The following is a 15417-nucleotide window of genomic DNA, read 5'->3' as shown; positions in this document are numbered from 1 at the left end:
CAAGAGTTTTAGAACCACTAGTTTTGCTTATTTAAAGAAACTGGATTAGTGGATTCTAATAAAATACTTTGAGACAAAGATAGTTAGAGTGGTAAAGATTATAATCAACTAACTTCAATCACAGCAAATTCAGAAGAAAAGAAAACATAAGACCATAGGTTTAACAAGCAAAGAGCTTGGCAATTAAGTAGGTTGAACCAAACAAAAACCATAGGAAACGATACACTGTCTACAAGGGTCTTGGAAATCTTCTATTAATACGTTTATCTTACAAAGAAATGACCCTTAAATTAATTAAGGTGCATTCACAGAAAAGCACCACCAGCTTATCTTAAGGTCCCTTCCACAATCAACATGTGATTATTTACAGTACGGATTACCCACCTAAACCTGGGATCATTTCCGTAAGTACTCCCCTCTCTTCTCATTGGGCACTTTATCTTTTGTGTTTTGCTTTCATCTAGTTCTGCAAGTGGACCTCTTACTATTTACATCTTCCTTCTATTATTTACCGTAAAAGAAATGTTTAGCTTCCCAGTACTTTTGGAAAGGTATGATTTGCTCTTACTTGGGATTAGAAAATACAAACATGAAATGGAAAGGAACAAAAGTGAGCATTATAATATTCCTACCAATTACTATTCCAGAGTTTTCTTCTTCCCTAATATTTGATCTTTCTATAGAGAATCTGGGACTAGCAAATGAAGCATTTTTTTCCATCTGCCATTAAAAAAAACTGCTCTCATCTTCATTCGTTTATAATCTAGAGTTAATGGTATATATTTATATTTATGATTCCACCCAACAATCATTCACTGTGATATATTCACACAAATTTTTCTAAACAGATTCATACCTGAACTCCTTTTAGTGTTTGGTTTAGTGTATCAATAAAGTTCTGAATTTCATCATTTTTATTTGCCAGAGTTGAAATGATCCTTTGCAGAGCTTCCTAGGATAAAAAATTTTTAACATTATGATATTTTATTAAAAGAGAATTATAAACTTCACTACAACAATTGTCTTTTAAAAAAATCTCTGAATATCAGAGCATATTATGTAACAAACAGGAGCAATGTAAAACTGCGCATTGTTCAAAGGCTATAATTACAAAAGATGGCATACATACTGGTTGTTTTAAAACCTCTTATCCCTACAGCACAACCATACCTTTCACCACCATACCTTTCACACTACACATGAACAATATTATTTAGTCACCACCATACCTTTCATATTATAGATGACCAGCATTATTTAATATAAAGACTGTAAGTCATAAGACCATGGCAAATGAGTAAAATCAAATTCTTAAACGACGCAAAAATATATGAAACTTCTAATCAACATCAGGATATAGGAGTAAACGTTGAGACACTGAAATTTGACATTTATAAAAATTAAATCTTACAAATATAAAAGTAGATAATAAATTTGCATTTAAAATTACATTTACCAATACAATATTGCAACTATCCTCCAATTAAAAACATTTTTAAAATTACAACATTCATGGAAATATTTACAGATGATATAGAACCATAATAAATAAGGCAGATAATTTCAGTAGCAAATACCTCAGACTTTGATAATGCTTCCTATTATAATAGAACACTCTATTTAATTTTCTCATCTCTGTAGTTCAGTGTTGTCCAATAAAATTTCCTGCTATGATGGAAATACTCCATATGTGTCAATAAAAGTGAAAGGGAAAAAAACACAGAAACCTAGGCCATCATTAGTTAGTCAGTTAGTTTAGTCAATCAGTCGTGTCCAACTCTTTGCGACCCCATGGATGCAGCACACCAGGCCTCCTTGTCCATTACCAACTCCCGGAGTTTACTCAAACTCATGTCCATTGACTCGGTGATGCCATCCAACCATCTAATCCTCTGTCATCCTGTTCTCCTTCTGCCTTCAATCTTTCCCAGCTTCAGGGTCTTTTCAACTGAGTCAGTTCTTCACATCAGGTGGCCAAAGTATTGGAATTTCAGCTTCAGCATCAGTCCTTCCAATGAATATTCAGAACTAATTTCCTTTAAGATGGACCGGTTGGATCTCCTTGCCGTCCAAGGGACTCTCAAGAGTCTTCTCCAACACCACAGTTCAACAGCATCAATTCTCTGGTGCTCAGCTTTCTTTATAGTCCAAATTTCACATCCATACATGACTACTAGAAAAACCATAGCTTTGACTAGACGGACCTCTGTTGGTAAAGTGATGTCTCTGCTTTTTAATATGCTGTCTAGGTTGATCATAGCTTTTCTTCTAAGGAGCAAGCATCTTTTAATTTCATGGCTGCACACCATCTGCAGTGATTTTGGAGCCCAGAAAAATAAAGTCACCCACTGTTTCCCCATCTATGTCCCATGAAGTGATGGGACCAGATGCCATAATCTTCGTTTTCTGAATGTTGAGTTTTAAGCCATTTTTTCACTCTCCGCTTTCACTTTCATCAAGAGGCTCTTTAGTTCTTCTTCACTTTCTGCCATAAGGGTGGTGTCATCTGCGTATCTGAGGTTATTGATATTTCTCCCAGCAATCCTGATTCCAGCTTGTGCTTCATCCAGCCCAGCGTTTCTCATGATGTACTCTGCATATAAGTTAAATAAGCAGGGTGACAATATACAGCCTTGACGTACTCCTTTCCCTATTTGGAAACTACCAACACAACTGCACTCGTCTCACACGCTAGTAAAGTAATGCTAAAAACTCTCCAAGCCAAGCTTCAACAATATGTGAACAGTGAACTTTCAGATGTTCAAGCTGGTTTTAGAAAGGGCAGAGGAACCAGAAATCAAATTGCCAACATCCGCTGGATCATGGAAAAAGCAAGAGAGTTCCAGATAAACATCTATTTCTGCTTTCCTGACTATGCCAAAGGCTTTGACTGTGTGGATTACAATAAACTGTGGAAAATTCTGAAAGAGATGGGAATACCAGACCATCTGACCTGCCTCTTAAGAAATCTGTATGCAGGTCAGGAAGCAACAGTTAGAACTGGACATGGAACAAGACTGGTTCCAAACAGGGAAAGGAGTATGTCAAGGCCATCATTACAGTCTTTCATTTGTGCTCTGCGTGCAGTCATCAACTACAGTAGATTTTACCTCTGAACTAACTCTGGGTAGCTATTTCCTTCTCCACAGGAGCTTTCCAACCCAGGGCTCGAACCCAGGGCTCCAGGCCCTAAAACTCTGTAATCACTACTACAAGTCAGTATCATATCTCGATTTATACCTTTGCAAAATTTCTTAACTGGCCTCTGATCCATTTTTTCTCCCCCATAAACAGTTCCCTATATTGCAGCTAGAATAGTAAGTTAAGCATCACTCTTCCTGATCAATCATCTTGCCTAAGTCCTTTGATAAAATTAAAATCTTTTAACATGAGCTGTTAACATGACCTTAAACATGACCTTACATAATCCGTGAGACCCTGTATGATCTCCCTATTGCCTACTTCACCTATTTCAATTCACATCACACTTTCTCTCTATTGCTGTATTCCAGCTTCAGGAGCCTGCCGTGACTGTCTCTAATATGCCTTGCTTCCCACCTGGGAACCCTCACATTTATCAGCTTCTTCACTTATAACCACTGTTCTAAAACATATACATGATTTATTGTTAATACAAGTTCCAAAAGCATAGAATGTGCCCATTCTATGTATCTATACATACATGCTTGCTTCATTTATTTCCAAAGCCCGACGGTGAAGAAGGGCAAAGACAGCTTTTAGCTGGGACTCTCTCAATCTAACAGGATGCTGACAAGGATCTCTCAGACTTCATTTTAGGTTTCAAGCCTCCCATTACCCTCCAGACACTGATAAAGTGATAAAGATGGATAAAGGCAATATAAATTATCTGAAGTTTATCTAAATAATACTGAATATAATTGATCTTAGTGGCCATGACTAAAAGTTTTGGGTGATACAGGTCTGAATATATGCTTTGACAAATACAAATTCTGCTGGGTCACAGTAAAATATATAGAACATCATGTCTCCAGAGGCAGTATGCACAGGTAATCTCAGCCATTATCCTTTGATCACACACCAAAAGCACCAGGATTTTGGGGGAAAAAAAAAAAAACCTACTCTCAGAATTAAGCCTCTCAACTACTTGACTATGGAATTAGGCTAAGGTAACTGCCATGCTAACAAAAAAAGGGTGGGGGGTACACACCCCAGCCAAGCACTACTGCTATGGAATGGCTCAAACTAGCCTGGGATGTACAAGGCATGAGGCACCCATCATCAAAGAACAGCTTAAAGTTATGCTTATAGTCCCTAGAAATCATGTGAAGTAAAAGCACAATCAATTGACTACGAGCAAAATAATAACTAACACAGGCTGCCCTGGTGGCTCAGACGGTAAAGCATCTGCCTGCAATGCGGGAGACCCAGGTTTGATCCCTGGGTTGGGAAGATCCCCTGGAGAAGGAAATGGCAACCCACTCCAGTACTCTTGTCTGGAAAACTCCATGGATGTAGGAGCCTGGTAGGCTACAGTCCATGGGGTCACAAAGAGTCGGACACAACTGAGCAACTTCACCACTTTATACTCTTAAAGGCCAAGCACTATCTTAGGCTCTTTACAAAAATTTGTTTAATCCTGTCAAGAATCCTATGAGGCAGGATACTTGGTTATTCCCATTTTCCAATTCAGAAGCTGAGGTATAAAGTGGGTAGCTAACTTGCCCGGGACCTCAAGAGTTAGTATGTGGCAGAACCAGAATTCAAATCACAACAGTCTGCCTTGTGAGTCTGTGCTCTTAACAATTAACACTATACTACCTAAAAACAAAGGTCAGAGGTTCATGTAAAGAAGGTCAGAACATCTAAGGACACTGAAAGGACTTAAGATGGTCTTTAAAACTGCAAAAAATTAAGAATGATCAAGAGGTTGTAACCTTTGTTACAGGAAGGGGGACCCCTTCCAGGGCTCGAAACTGGGCTCTTGTCTAACACTCAGAAATGAATTGTCTGAAGAGACACATGTGCTGACAAAGCAAGAGATTTTATTGGGAAAGGGCACCTGAGTGGAGACCAGTAGGGTAAGGGAACCCAGGAGAACAGCTCTGCCACATGGCTCAAAGTCTTGGGTTTTATGGTGATGGGATTAGCTTCCAGGTTGTCTTTAGCCAATCATTCTGACTCAGAGTCCTTCCTGTGGCCCACGCCTTGTTCAGCCAAGAAGGATGCCAGACAGAAGGATTCTGGGAGGTGGTGGAACATGTGGTGTCTCCTTTTGATCTTTCCTGAACTCTTCCGGTTGATGGTGGCTTATTAGTTCCGTGTTCCTTACCAGGACCTCCTGTCAAAAAACGACTCATGCAGATGGTTACTATGGTGCCTGGCCAGTGTGGGCAGTTTCAGTCAGTGTACTTCCCCTAACACCATCTTGCCAAATAGAAGGGCAACAGTAACAGCTATTCTTACTATAGGCGTATCATCTTTTAAGTCTGAGAACATGATGACTTCACTATTTGAAATGGCATGATTCTACTGGCTTTACCTTAATATATGTGAATGTGATAAACTCAAATGTCTTAATTCTGCATTCAACAAAAAGCTTGGCCAACGTGGGCTACTTAACTGCAAACTATCCCGGGCAACAAGCCCCTGAAGTTTTGATGCAGAAACTTCTTATTCTTAGAACTAGTGGCAAAACACCAGTATATCCAGGCTTTCAGGCTATTCCGAATCCAAAAGCATCAATACCAAGTGGTCATGACTGGACACTGTGATAACTGGACACTGTGATCTATGGGTTTCCCACCAGGGTCTGCGTGGACCAGGAGAAAATTTCTGATTCAAATTCTACATTAATATTCCAGACAGTTGAGACACACAAACCTAGAACCACTGCAAATATCACTAATCAATCTACAATTTAAGGGGGCCAACAATTACTACAGCATTTCAGTTAGTATTCAGTAAGCACTGTGTGCCAGGCGGGCTTCCTGGTGGCTCAGCAGCAAAGAATCTGCTTGCCAATGCAGGAGATATGGGTTTGATCCCTGGGTCAGGAAGATCCCCTGGAGAACGAAATGGCTATCCACTTCAGTATTCTTGTCTGGAAAATCCCATGGACAGAGGAGCCTGGTGGGTCCATGGGGTCTCAAAAGAGTCAGACACAAGTCAGCAACTAAACAGCAACAACATGCCAGGCACTGAGGAAAGCTTCCAACGTGGACTACTTTTTAATCACCATGACAGAAAGTAGTCTTTGCATCTTCTGGTTGAAGAGAAGGTTAAAGGCTTCTTTGATCACACAGCTGTCAAATGGCAGTCACAATTCAAATCCAGAAAGCTACCTCGAGAGTCTGCACTTTTACACCACTCTAAGCTGTATACTTCCTGGCAGACTTCCCTGGTGACTCAGATGGTAAAGCGTCTGCCTACAACATAGGAGACCTGGGTTTGATCCCTGGGTCGGGAAGATCCCCTGGAGAAGGAAATGGCAACCCACTCCAGTATTCTTGCCTGGAAAATTCCATGGACGGAGGAGCCTGGTTGGCTACTGTCCATGGGGTTGCAAAAAGTTGGACATGACTGAGCGATTTCACTCACTTAAGCTGAATACACTGCAGATGATTGTACAAAAACAATCAGAGGGTTCCTGGAACCAGAGCAAAGGGATCAATGAAAATATCCTAATGCCACCAGGGATTATGCCACTTGTTTCACTCCACACCACAGAGCCCTCCTTTGACTTAGGTAATGAGCAGAAATCCAGAATGCTCTATCCAGTTGGTAAGTCAGACAACCAGAATCTTACCAGCTGACCACAGCTATGGCAACACATGACAAGAGTACTGTGCTCAAAGGTGAGCACGGTGCAAAGAGCTAAAAAAAGGGAATTATATATTGTTGAGGATTCAGGAATCTGATCATCATGCACGCTTAGTCTCTCAGTCATGTCCAACTCTTTGTGACCCAATGGACTGCAGCCCGCCAGACTCCTCTCTGTACATGGGATTCTCCAGGCAAGGATACTAGAGTGGGTTGCCATGCCCTCCTCCAGAGAATCTTCCCAACCCCAGGATCGAACTCAGGTCTCCTCCTGCATTGCAGGTGGATTCTTTACTGTCTGAGCCACCAGGGAGGAATCTGATTGTCAGAAATAGCTAACTGGGAAGCCATGCCCTGTATCGTTATAGTGAAACAGCTGGGATTACCACTTCTGTATATGGATATAACTGAGGTGATCCGCAGAAAAAATATCTAATAAAAGGCCTGGTGAGGAATGCTGTCTTTTCACCCTGAGCCCAATTATAAGATATCAGGGCAGAAGAAGAGATTCTCTCCCAACAAGGATTTGAGGAAATACAATGTGTCAGAGGCTGAAGAAGCCTCCCATTTTCAGTGACCTCTGAACTGACTGTTCTATCCTGTGAAATCCAGGAAGTGCACTTTCAGCCAAGGAAACCAGGAATCCCAGCATCTAATTAAGGGAGGTGGGATAGAAGTAGAATGGGGGTACTCTCAGGTACTGCTCGGAGCAGTATAAACTGACAAAATCCTTCTAAAGGGTGATTTGGCAATACACATCAAAAGATACAAGCATATATACACAATGACTCACATTCCACTTCTATTAATTTATTCTAAGTTAAAGGGGAACTAATTAATTAAAGATACAAGTATTTTGTAAAGTTTAAAAATAAAATAAAATTTAAAAAAGAAAAATAAAAGATACAAGTAGAGACCTGACAACAAAGATGTTCATCTTAGTGTTATTTATAATATTAAAAAGACCAACATAAATGTATGACAAAGGGTACTCATTAAAAATCAAGTAATATTAATACATCCATACTAAAAAAAATTGCTGAATCATTAAAAGTGCTGTAGAACAATATTAACATGGTAAAAGATACTTCACATATTAAGTGAGAGGCAAATTATAAATTACTATAAACAGCATAAAACTATAGCTTTTCTAAGTTTCTATATTCACAGTCAACAAGAGAGTCCGAAATGCAGTACTTGAGTGCAATCTCAAAAACAACAGAATGATCTCAGTTTGCTTTCAAGGCAAATCATTCAATAATCCAAGTCTATGCCCCAATCACTAATCCCGAAGAGGCTGAAGTTGAACAGTTCTATGAAGACCCACAAAACCTTCTAGAACTAACACCAAAACAAGATAACCTTTTCTCATAGGGGATTGGAATGCGAAAGTAGCAAGTCAAGAGATACCTGGAGTAACAGGCAAGTTTGGCCTTGGAGTACAAAATGAAGCAGGACAAAGGCTAATAGAGTTTTGCCAAGAGAATGCATTGGTCACAGCAAACACCCTCTTCCAACAACATAAGAGACTACTCTACAATGGACATCACCAGAGGGTCAATACCAAAATCAGATTGATTATATTCTTTGCAGCCAAAGATGGAAAAGCTCTATACAGTCAGCAAAAACAAGATCTGGAGCTCACTGTGACTCAGATCTTGACAGCTTATTACAAAATTCAGGCTTAAGTTGAAGAAAGAAGGGAAAACAACTAAGCCATTCAGGTATGACCTTAATCAAATCCCTTATGATTATACAGTGGAAGTGAGAAATAGATTCAAGGGATTAGATCTGGTAGATCTAATCAGGTGTGCCTGAAGAACTATGGACGAGGTTCACAACACTGTACAGGAGGAGGTGATCAAAACAATCCCCAAAGAAAAAATGCAAAAAGGCAAAATGGCTGTCTGAGGAGGCCTTACTAACAGCTGAGAAAAGAAGAGAAGCTAAAGGTAAAGGAGAAAGGGAAAGATATATCCAACTGACTGCAGACTTCCCGAGAATAGCAAGGAGTGATACAAAAGCCTTCTTAAGTGAACAATGCAAAGAAATAGAGGGGAAAACATTGAATGGGAAAGTCTAGAGACCTCTTCAAGAAAATTGGAGATACCAAAAGAACAAGTAACATTTCATGCAAAGATGGGCACAATAAAGGACAGAAATGGCAAGAACCTAACAGAAGCAGAAGCTATTAAGAAGAGGTGGCAAGAATACACAGAAGACCTATACAAAAAAGGTCTTAATGATCTGGATAGCCATGATGGTATGGTCACTCACCTAGAGCCAGACATCCTGGAATGTGAAGTCAAGAGGGCCTTGGGAAGCATCACTACAAAGCTAGTGGAGGTGATGGAATTCCAGCTAAGCTATTTAAAGTCCTAAAAGATGATGCTGTTAAAGTGCTGCACTCAATATGCCAGCAAATTTGGAAAACTCAGCAGTGGCCACAGGACTGGGATAGGTCAGTTTTCATTCCAATCCTAAAGAAAGGCAATGCCAAACAATGTTCAAATTGTGCTCATCTCACATGCTAGCAAGGTAATGCTTAAAATCCTTCTAGCTATGGCAAACCTAGACAGTGCATTAAAAAGCAGACATCACTTTGCCGACAAAGGTCCATATAGTCAAAGCTATGGTTTTGCCACTAGTCACGTAGGTAGGGGTGTGAGAGTTAGACCATAAAGAAGGCTTAGTACCGAAGAATGATGCTTTGGAACTGTGGTGTTGGAGAATACTCTTGAGAGTCCTTTGGACTGCAAACAGATCAAGCCAATCAATCCTAAAGGAAAACATCCCTGAATATTCATTCACTAGAAGGACTGAAGCTGAAGCTCCAATACTTTGGCCACCTGATGTGAAGAGCCAACTCACTCGAAAAGATCCTGATGCTGGGAAAGACTGAGGGCAGGAGAAGAAAGGGGCAACAGAAGACGAGATGGCTGGATGGCATCACCAAGTCAACGGACATGAGTTTGAGCAAACTCCGGGAGATAGTAAAGGACCCAGAAAGCCTGGTGTGCTACAGTCCATTGGGTTGCAAAGAGTTGGACACGACTGAGCGACTGACAACAACAATATGTATAAAAATACCCTGGAATATAACACACAGATAAATGTTAAAAGAAGTCATCTCTGGGTAGCAGGATAATGGGTGATTTTTATTTTCATTTATCTATACTTCCTAATTCCCTAATAAACTTGTATTAGTTATATTTATAATATAACAGAAGTGCACAGGCTGGCTCTGTTAATATTATTATAAATTAGTTCAAAATATGATTACCTATCATCAATGAATATCAATAACTGAGATCAGATTCTATCAGAGCCTTGTGACTGGGAAGAAGTGTCAACTGAGGATATAAAACATACAAAAAGAAAGCTGGAGGAAAAAATCCACTAACCTCAAAATACTGTCTACCCTAGGTTGGAGTGGAATATCTACTACATGGAATTCAATATATGTTTGTTGCATTAATAATTCTGCTTACTTTCAGCCAGGCACTGCAATGAACCATTGTCTTTAAAAATTTTTTTAAGTTTAACTGTAATTCTAATTTTTTAAAACTGTCAAGTTCAATAGAAAAATGAAGATACCTGTGTTTAAACACTGATTATGAGTATGTCAGAAGAGTTCTTTGAAGAGGGCATCTCATATGCTGCACATCCCAGATTGCTTTGATTCAGTCCATGGGCATGACTGCCATTGTGCTTGGCTGGGGTGTATAAAACCCCAGTTACACTTTCCTATTCACACTCTATTTTAGAAAGCAAAAACCTTCCCTCATAAAATAAAAAGGGCTGGAGAGAGGGAAGATACATATATTATAGAAAAATAAAGATTTATAGCAGCAAGAGAGACCAAGTTCCAGGGTTTCATCTAAATCATGTTCTATGCTGCTGCTGCTGCTATGTCATTTCAGTCGTGTCCAACTCTGTGTGATCCCATAGACGGCAGCCCACCAGGCTCCTCCGTCCCTGGGATTCTCCAGGCAAGAATACTGATGTGAGTTGCCACTTCCTTCTCCAATGCATGCATGCATGCTAAGCCGCTTCAGTCATATCCGACTCTGTGCGACCCCATGAACAACAGCCCACCAGGCTCCTCTGTCCATGGGATTCTCTAGGCAAGAACACTGGAGTGGGTTGCCATTTCCTTCTCCAAAATCACGTTTTATACTTTCCATCAACTATTTTTACTAGACTTAACTAGTTTCTTAACCAAAAAACCCTACTTTATAGGGGTTTATTTCTGTTAATATTTTAAGTTTTAATGACATTAATCATATGACTATACAAAGGCAAAGGAGCCAGGCAAGAGTGTCCTAATGAAAAAAACTTGGGCTGTGAGGAAAGAGCTGGTTTGAATCCAGACTGCCACTTGCTAACTGTGTTATTTAATCTCTTATTAATTTTAACAAGTTATTTAATCTCTCTTGAGTTCCATTTTCTATATCTGGGCAATACGAATAAGAGCTGTTATGAGAATTTAAAGCAGTCTTTGCAGCCAAAGATGGAGAAGCTCTATAGAGTCAACAAAAACAAGACCGGGAGCTGACTGTGGCTCAGATCATGAACTCCTTATTACCAAATTCAGACTTAAATTGAAGAAAGTAGGGAAAACCACTAGACCATTCAGGTATGACCTAAATCAAATCCCTTATGATTATACAGTGGAAGTGAGGAATAGATTTAAGGGCCTAGATCTGATAGATAAGAGTGCCTGATGAACTATGGACGGAGGTTCGTGACATTGTACAGGAGACTGGGATCAAGACCATCCCCATGGAAAAGAAATGCAAAAAAGCAAAATGGCTGTCTGGGGAGGCCTTACAAATAGCTGTGAAAAGAAGAGAAGCGAAAAGCAAAGGAGAAAAGGAAAGATATAAGCATCTGAATGCAGAGTTCCAAAGAATACCAAGAAGAGATAAGAAAGCCTTCCTCAGAGATCAATGCAAAGAAATAGAGGAAAACAACAGAATGGGAAAGACTAGAGATCTCTTCAAGAAAATTAGATACACCAAGGGAACATTTCATGCAAAGATGGGTTCGATAAAGGACAGAAATGGTATGGACCTAACAGAAGCAGAAGATATGAAGAAGAGTTGGCAAGAATACACAGAAGAACTGTACAAAAAAGATCTTCACGACCAAGATAATCACGATGATGTGATCACTGACCTAGAGCCAGACATCCTGGAATGTGAAGTCAAGTGGGCTTTAGAAAGCATCACTAGGAACAAAGCTAGTGGAGGTGATGGAATTCCAGTGGAGCTATTTCAAATCCTGAAAGATGATGCTGTGAAAGTGCTGCACTCAATATGCCAGCAAATTTGGAAAACTCAGCAGTGGCCACAGGACTGGAAAAGGTCAGTTTTCATTCCAATCGCAAAGAAAGGCAATGCCAAAGAATGCTCAAACTACCGCACAATTGCACTCATCTCACATGCTAGTAAAGTAACGCTCAAAATTCTCCAAGCCAGGCTTCAGCAATACGTGAACCGTGAACTTCCTGATGTTGAAGCTGGTTTTAGAAAAGACAGAGGAACCAGAGATCAAATTGCCAACATCCGCTGGATCATAGAAAAAGCAAGAGAGTTCCAGAAAAACATCTATTTCTGCTTTATTGACTATGCCAAAGCCTTTGACTGTGTGGATCACAATAAACTGTGGAAAATTCCCAAAGAGATGGGAATACCAGACCACTTGACCTGCCTCTTGAGAAATCTGTATGCAGGTCAGGAAGCAACAGTTAGAACTGGACATGGAGCAACAGACTGGTTCCAAATAGGAAAAGGAGTACGTCAAGGCTATATATTGTCACCCTGCTCATTTAACTTATATGCAGAGTACATCATGAGAAACGCTGGACTGGAAGACGCACAAGCTGGAATCAAGATTGCCAGGAGAAATATCAATAACCTCAGATACGCAGATGACACCACCCTTATGGCAGAAAGTGAAGAGGAACTCAAAAGCCTCTTGATGAAAGTGAAAGAGGAGAGTGGAAAAAGTTGGCTTAAAGCTCAACATTCAGAAAACTAAGATCATGGCATCTGGTCCCATCACTTCATGGGAAATAGATGGGGAAACAGTGGAAACAGTATCAGACTTTATTTTTTTGGGCTCCAAAATCACTGCACATGGTGACTGCAGCCATGAAATTAAAAGATGCTTACTCCTTGGAAGGAAAGTTATAACCAACCTAGATAGCATACTCAAAAGCAGAGACATTACTTTGCCAACAAAGGTCCATCTAGTCAAGGCTATGGTTTTTCCAGTGGTCACGTATGGATGTGAGAGTTGGACTGTGAAGAAGGCTGAGCGCCGAAGAATTGATGCTTTTGAACTGTGGTGTTGGAGAAGACTCTTGAGAGTCTCTTGGACTGCAAGGAGATCCAACCAGTCCATTCTGGTTGGAGAATGGAGATCACCATCTCCATCTCCCAGAAGATCAGCCCTGGGATTTCTTTGGAAGGAATGATGCTAAAGCTGAAACTCTAGTACTTTGGCCACCTCACGTGAAGAGCTGACTCACTGGAAAAGACTCTGATGCTGGGAGGGATTGGGGGCAGGAGGAGAAGGGGACGGCAGAGGATGAGATGGCTGGATGGCATCACTGATTCAATGGACGTGAGTCTGAGTGAACTCCGGGAGTCGGTGATGGACAGGGAGGCCTGGCGTGCTGTGATTCATGGGGTCGCAAAGAGTCAGACACAACTGAGCGACTGAACTGAACTGAACATAATACTGTATGTGGAACAATGCTCAGATTTCATTTCTCTTTCCTTTGCTCAATCCTGAAGGAAAGTCAGTCAATCCTAAAGCACAATCCAGTCAATCCTAAAGGAAATCAGTCCTGAATATTCACTGGAAGGACTGATGCTGAAGCTGAAACTCCAATACTTTGGCCACCTGATGTGAAGAACCGACTCACTGGAAAAGACCCTGATTCTGGGAAAGATTGAAGGCAGGAGGAGAAGGGGATGACAGAGGATGAGATGCTTGGATGGCATCACTGACTCGATGGACATGAGTTCGAGCAAGCTTTGGGAGTTGGTGATGGACAGGGAAGCCTGGCGTGCTGCAGTCCATGGAGTCGCCAAGAGTCAGACATGACTGAGTGACTGAACTGAACTTCCTTTGCTCAGGACTGAGAAAAAGGAGTCATTTTGGAACATGAGGCAGTGGGTTACCTGGATATGGTGTGAGTCTCTGAACTGCCTGAGTACACTATGAAAGTAAAGGATAACAAATACCAGGGCAGAGGAAGAAACTGGGATGAGGAAGCCAAGTGCAGACATGCTACTGATTGCAGGCTCTGCGGTGCTTTACTTAAAACTCTCCCTAGTTTCCCAATCTAGGTTTGCTCAGTCTTGTACATCAAACCCTGCCTGTCACTACCCGCAAGTAGAAAGGAGAGTATGTGGGGGAAAGTGAGGAAGAGCAAACAATTGGCAATGTATGCTTTTGGTGGCATCTTTCCTCTGGGATCCCTACTCTTTTCTCTCCACCTTTATTATTCCTACAGCAGGAACCTCTCCTGGAAACAGCAACCCCTATGAATATGAATGATGTCCTGAGCAAGAATTTAACTTAAACTATCAAATTCTAAGCACCAAGATTCTAGAAAGGTGCAAATGTCTTGTTTCAATGGTTTCTTTGAACATACACATTTTATCAGGTAAAGAAACCTTCGGGATTTTATCTTAAAACCACTTAAAAGGCCATAATCAAAAGGTCTGGGTATCAAATAAAGCCACCTATCCATAACACCAAAGTGTCCCAGAAACTTGATATAAACAAAATCCCTCTATTTGTAGGAGATAACACTGTGGCTTTCTGTATCCAACAGTACTCTTTACATACCCAAGGCAATTATGTTTTCTTCCTCTACTCAAACAGAGCATCTGTTGCTAACACAACACTGAAGCCCAAGTTATTTTCACAGACAAAAAAGCAGCTGGTCAAGCTAATCCAATTGCTGACTAGCCATCATCAAGCTTCTGTAAGACTGTCCAGTTAACTTAACCTCTATTGTCAGACTGCATGAGTCAGAACTTCCAATTCTCTTTCAGTTAGGATTTAACAACATTTCTTTGGCACCATCATTTGAAATATTTATTACAGATACAAATACAGAAAACAAACTGTAAACTTAAGGACAAAGGTATGAAATGGCTAGATTGGATTAGAAAAATTAAGGGAAATTATCAACAAAGGGATAAAGTTATTTTGAAGTTGGGATTATGAGATTAGTAAACAACACTTAACAGACAGTACTGACGTGTGCTAGGCACCAAGTGATTTTTAAAAACTAACACGATAGTCATAACCCTTTGAGGTAAGTAGACTGCAAAGATCAGAAAATGGAGACACAGCAAATTGCCCAACTTTACTCAGTTCATAAATTGCAGGACTGGAGACCTGACTCTGAAGCCATGCTCTTAATTTAAAGCTCAAATCCCCAAGTCTTACAAATGTCAATACATTCAAGCCACCCTCAGCCTTTGCCACTTGCTTGTTTCCTTACGCTGACTAAGGTATCATCTCTGCTGTTACTTTCATTGTAACATTCTAGAACAGAAAAGAAAAGCCATGCCAAGGGTGTACTAC

The 15417-nt window shown here is 40.4% G+C and overlaps 1 protein-coding gene across 12 annotated transcripts in view; it reads right to left on the bottom strand.

The window, feature by feature from the left end:
• Nucleotides 1-15417, bottom strand: part of FSD1L (fibronectin type III and SPRY domain containing 1 like) — a 65042-nt gene that overhangs the window by 46611 nt on the left and 3014 nt on the right. For 6 of the 12 annotated variants that reach the window (XM_086315776.1, XM_086315777.1, XM_086315790.1 and 3 more), the window contains exon 2: nucleotides 857-952. The exons of 5 other annotated variants lie outside the window; for them this stretch is intronic. In XM_086315776.1, the coding sequence (XP_086171902.1) occupies nucleotides 857-952 (96 nt within the window). Of the gene's footprint in view, nucleotides 1-856; nucleotides 953-5004; nucleotides 5321-15417 lie in introns of those variants that run through there. One more of the 12 variants, XM_086315789.1, reaches the window with a different exon arrangement.

This window comes from Bos grunniens, chromosome 8 (genome assembly GCF_055505025.1).
Source record: "Bos grunniens cultivar Pamir isolate PY7600 chromosome 8, Bosgru_T2T1.0, whole genome shotgun sequence".
NCBI classification, from domain to species: domain Eukaryota; kingdom Metazoa; phylum Chordata; class Mammalia; order Artiodactyla; family Bovidae; genus Bos; species Bos grunniens.
Note: the sequence above shows the minus strand (reverse complement) of the source record. Positions and strands in the feature narration are given on the sequence as shown.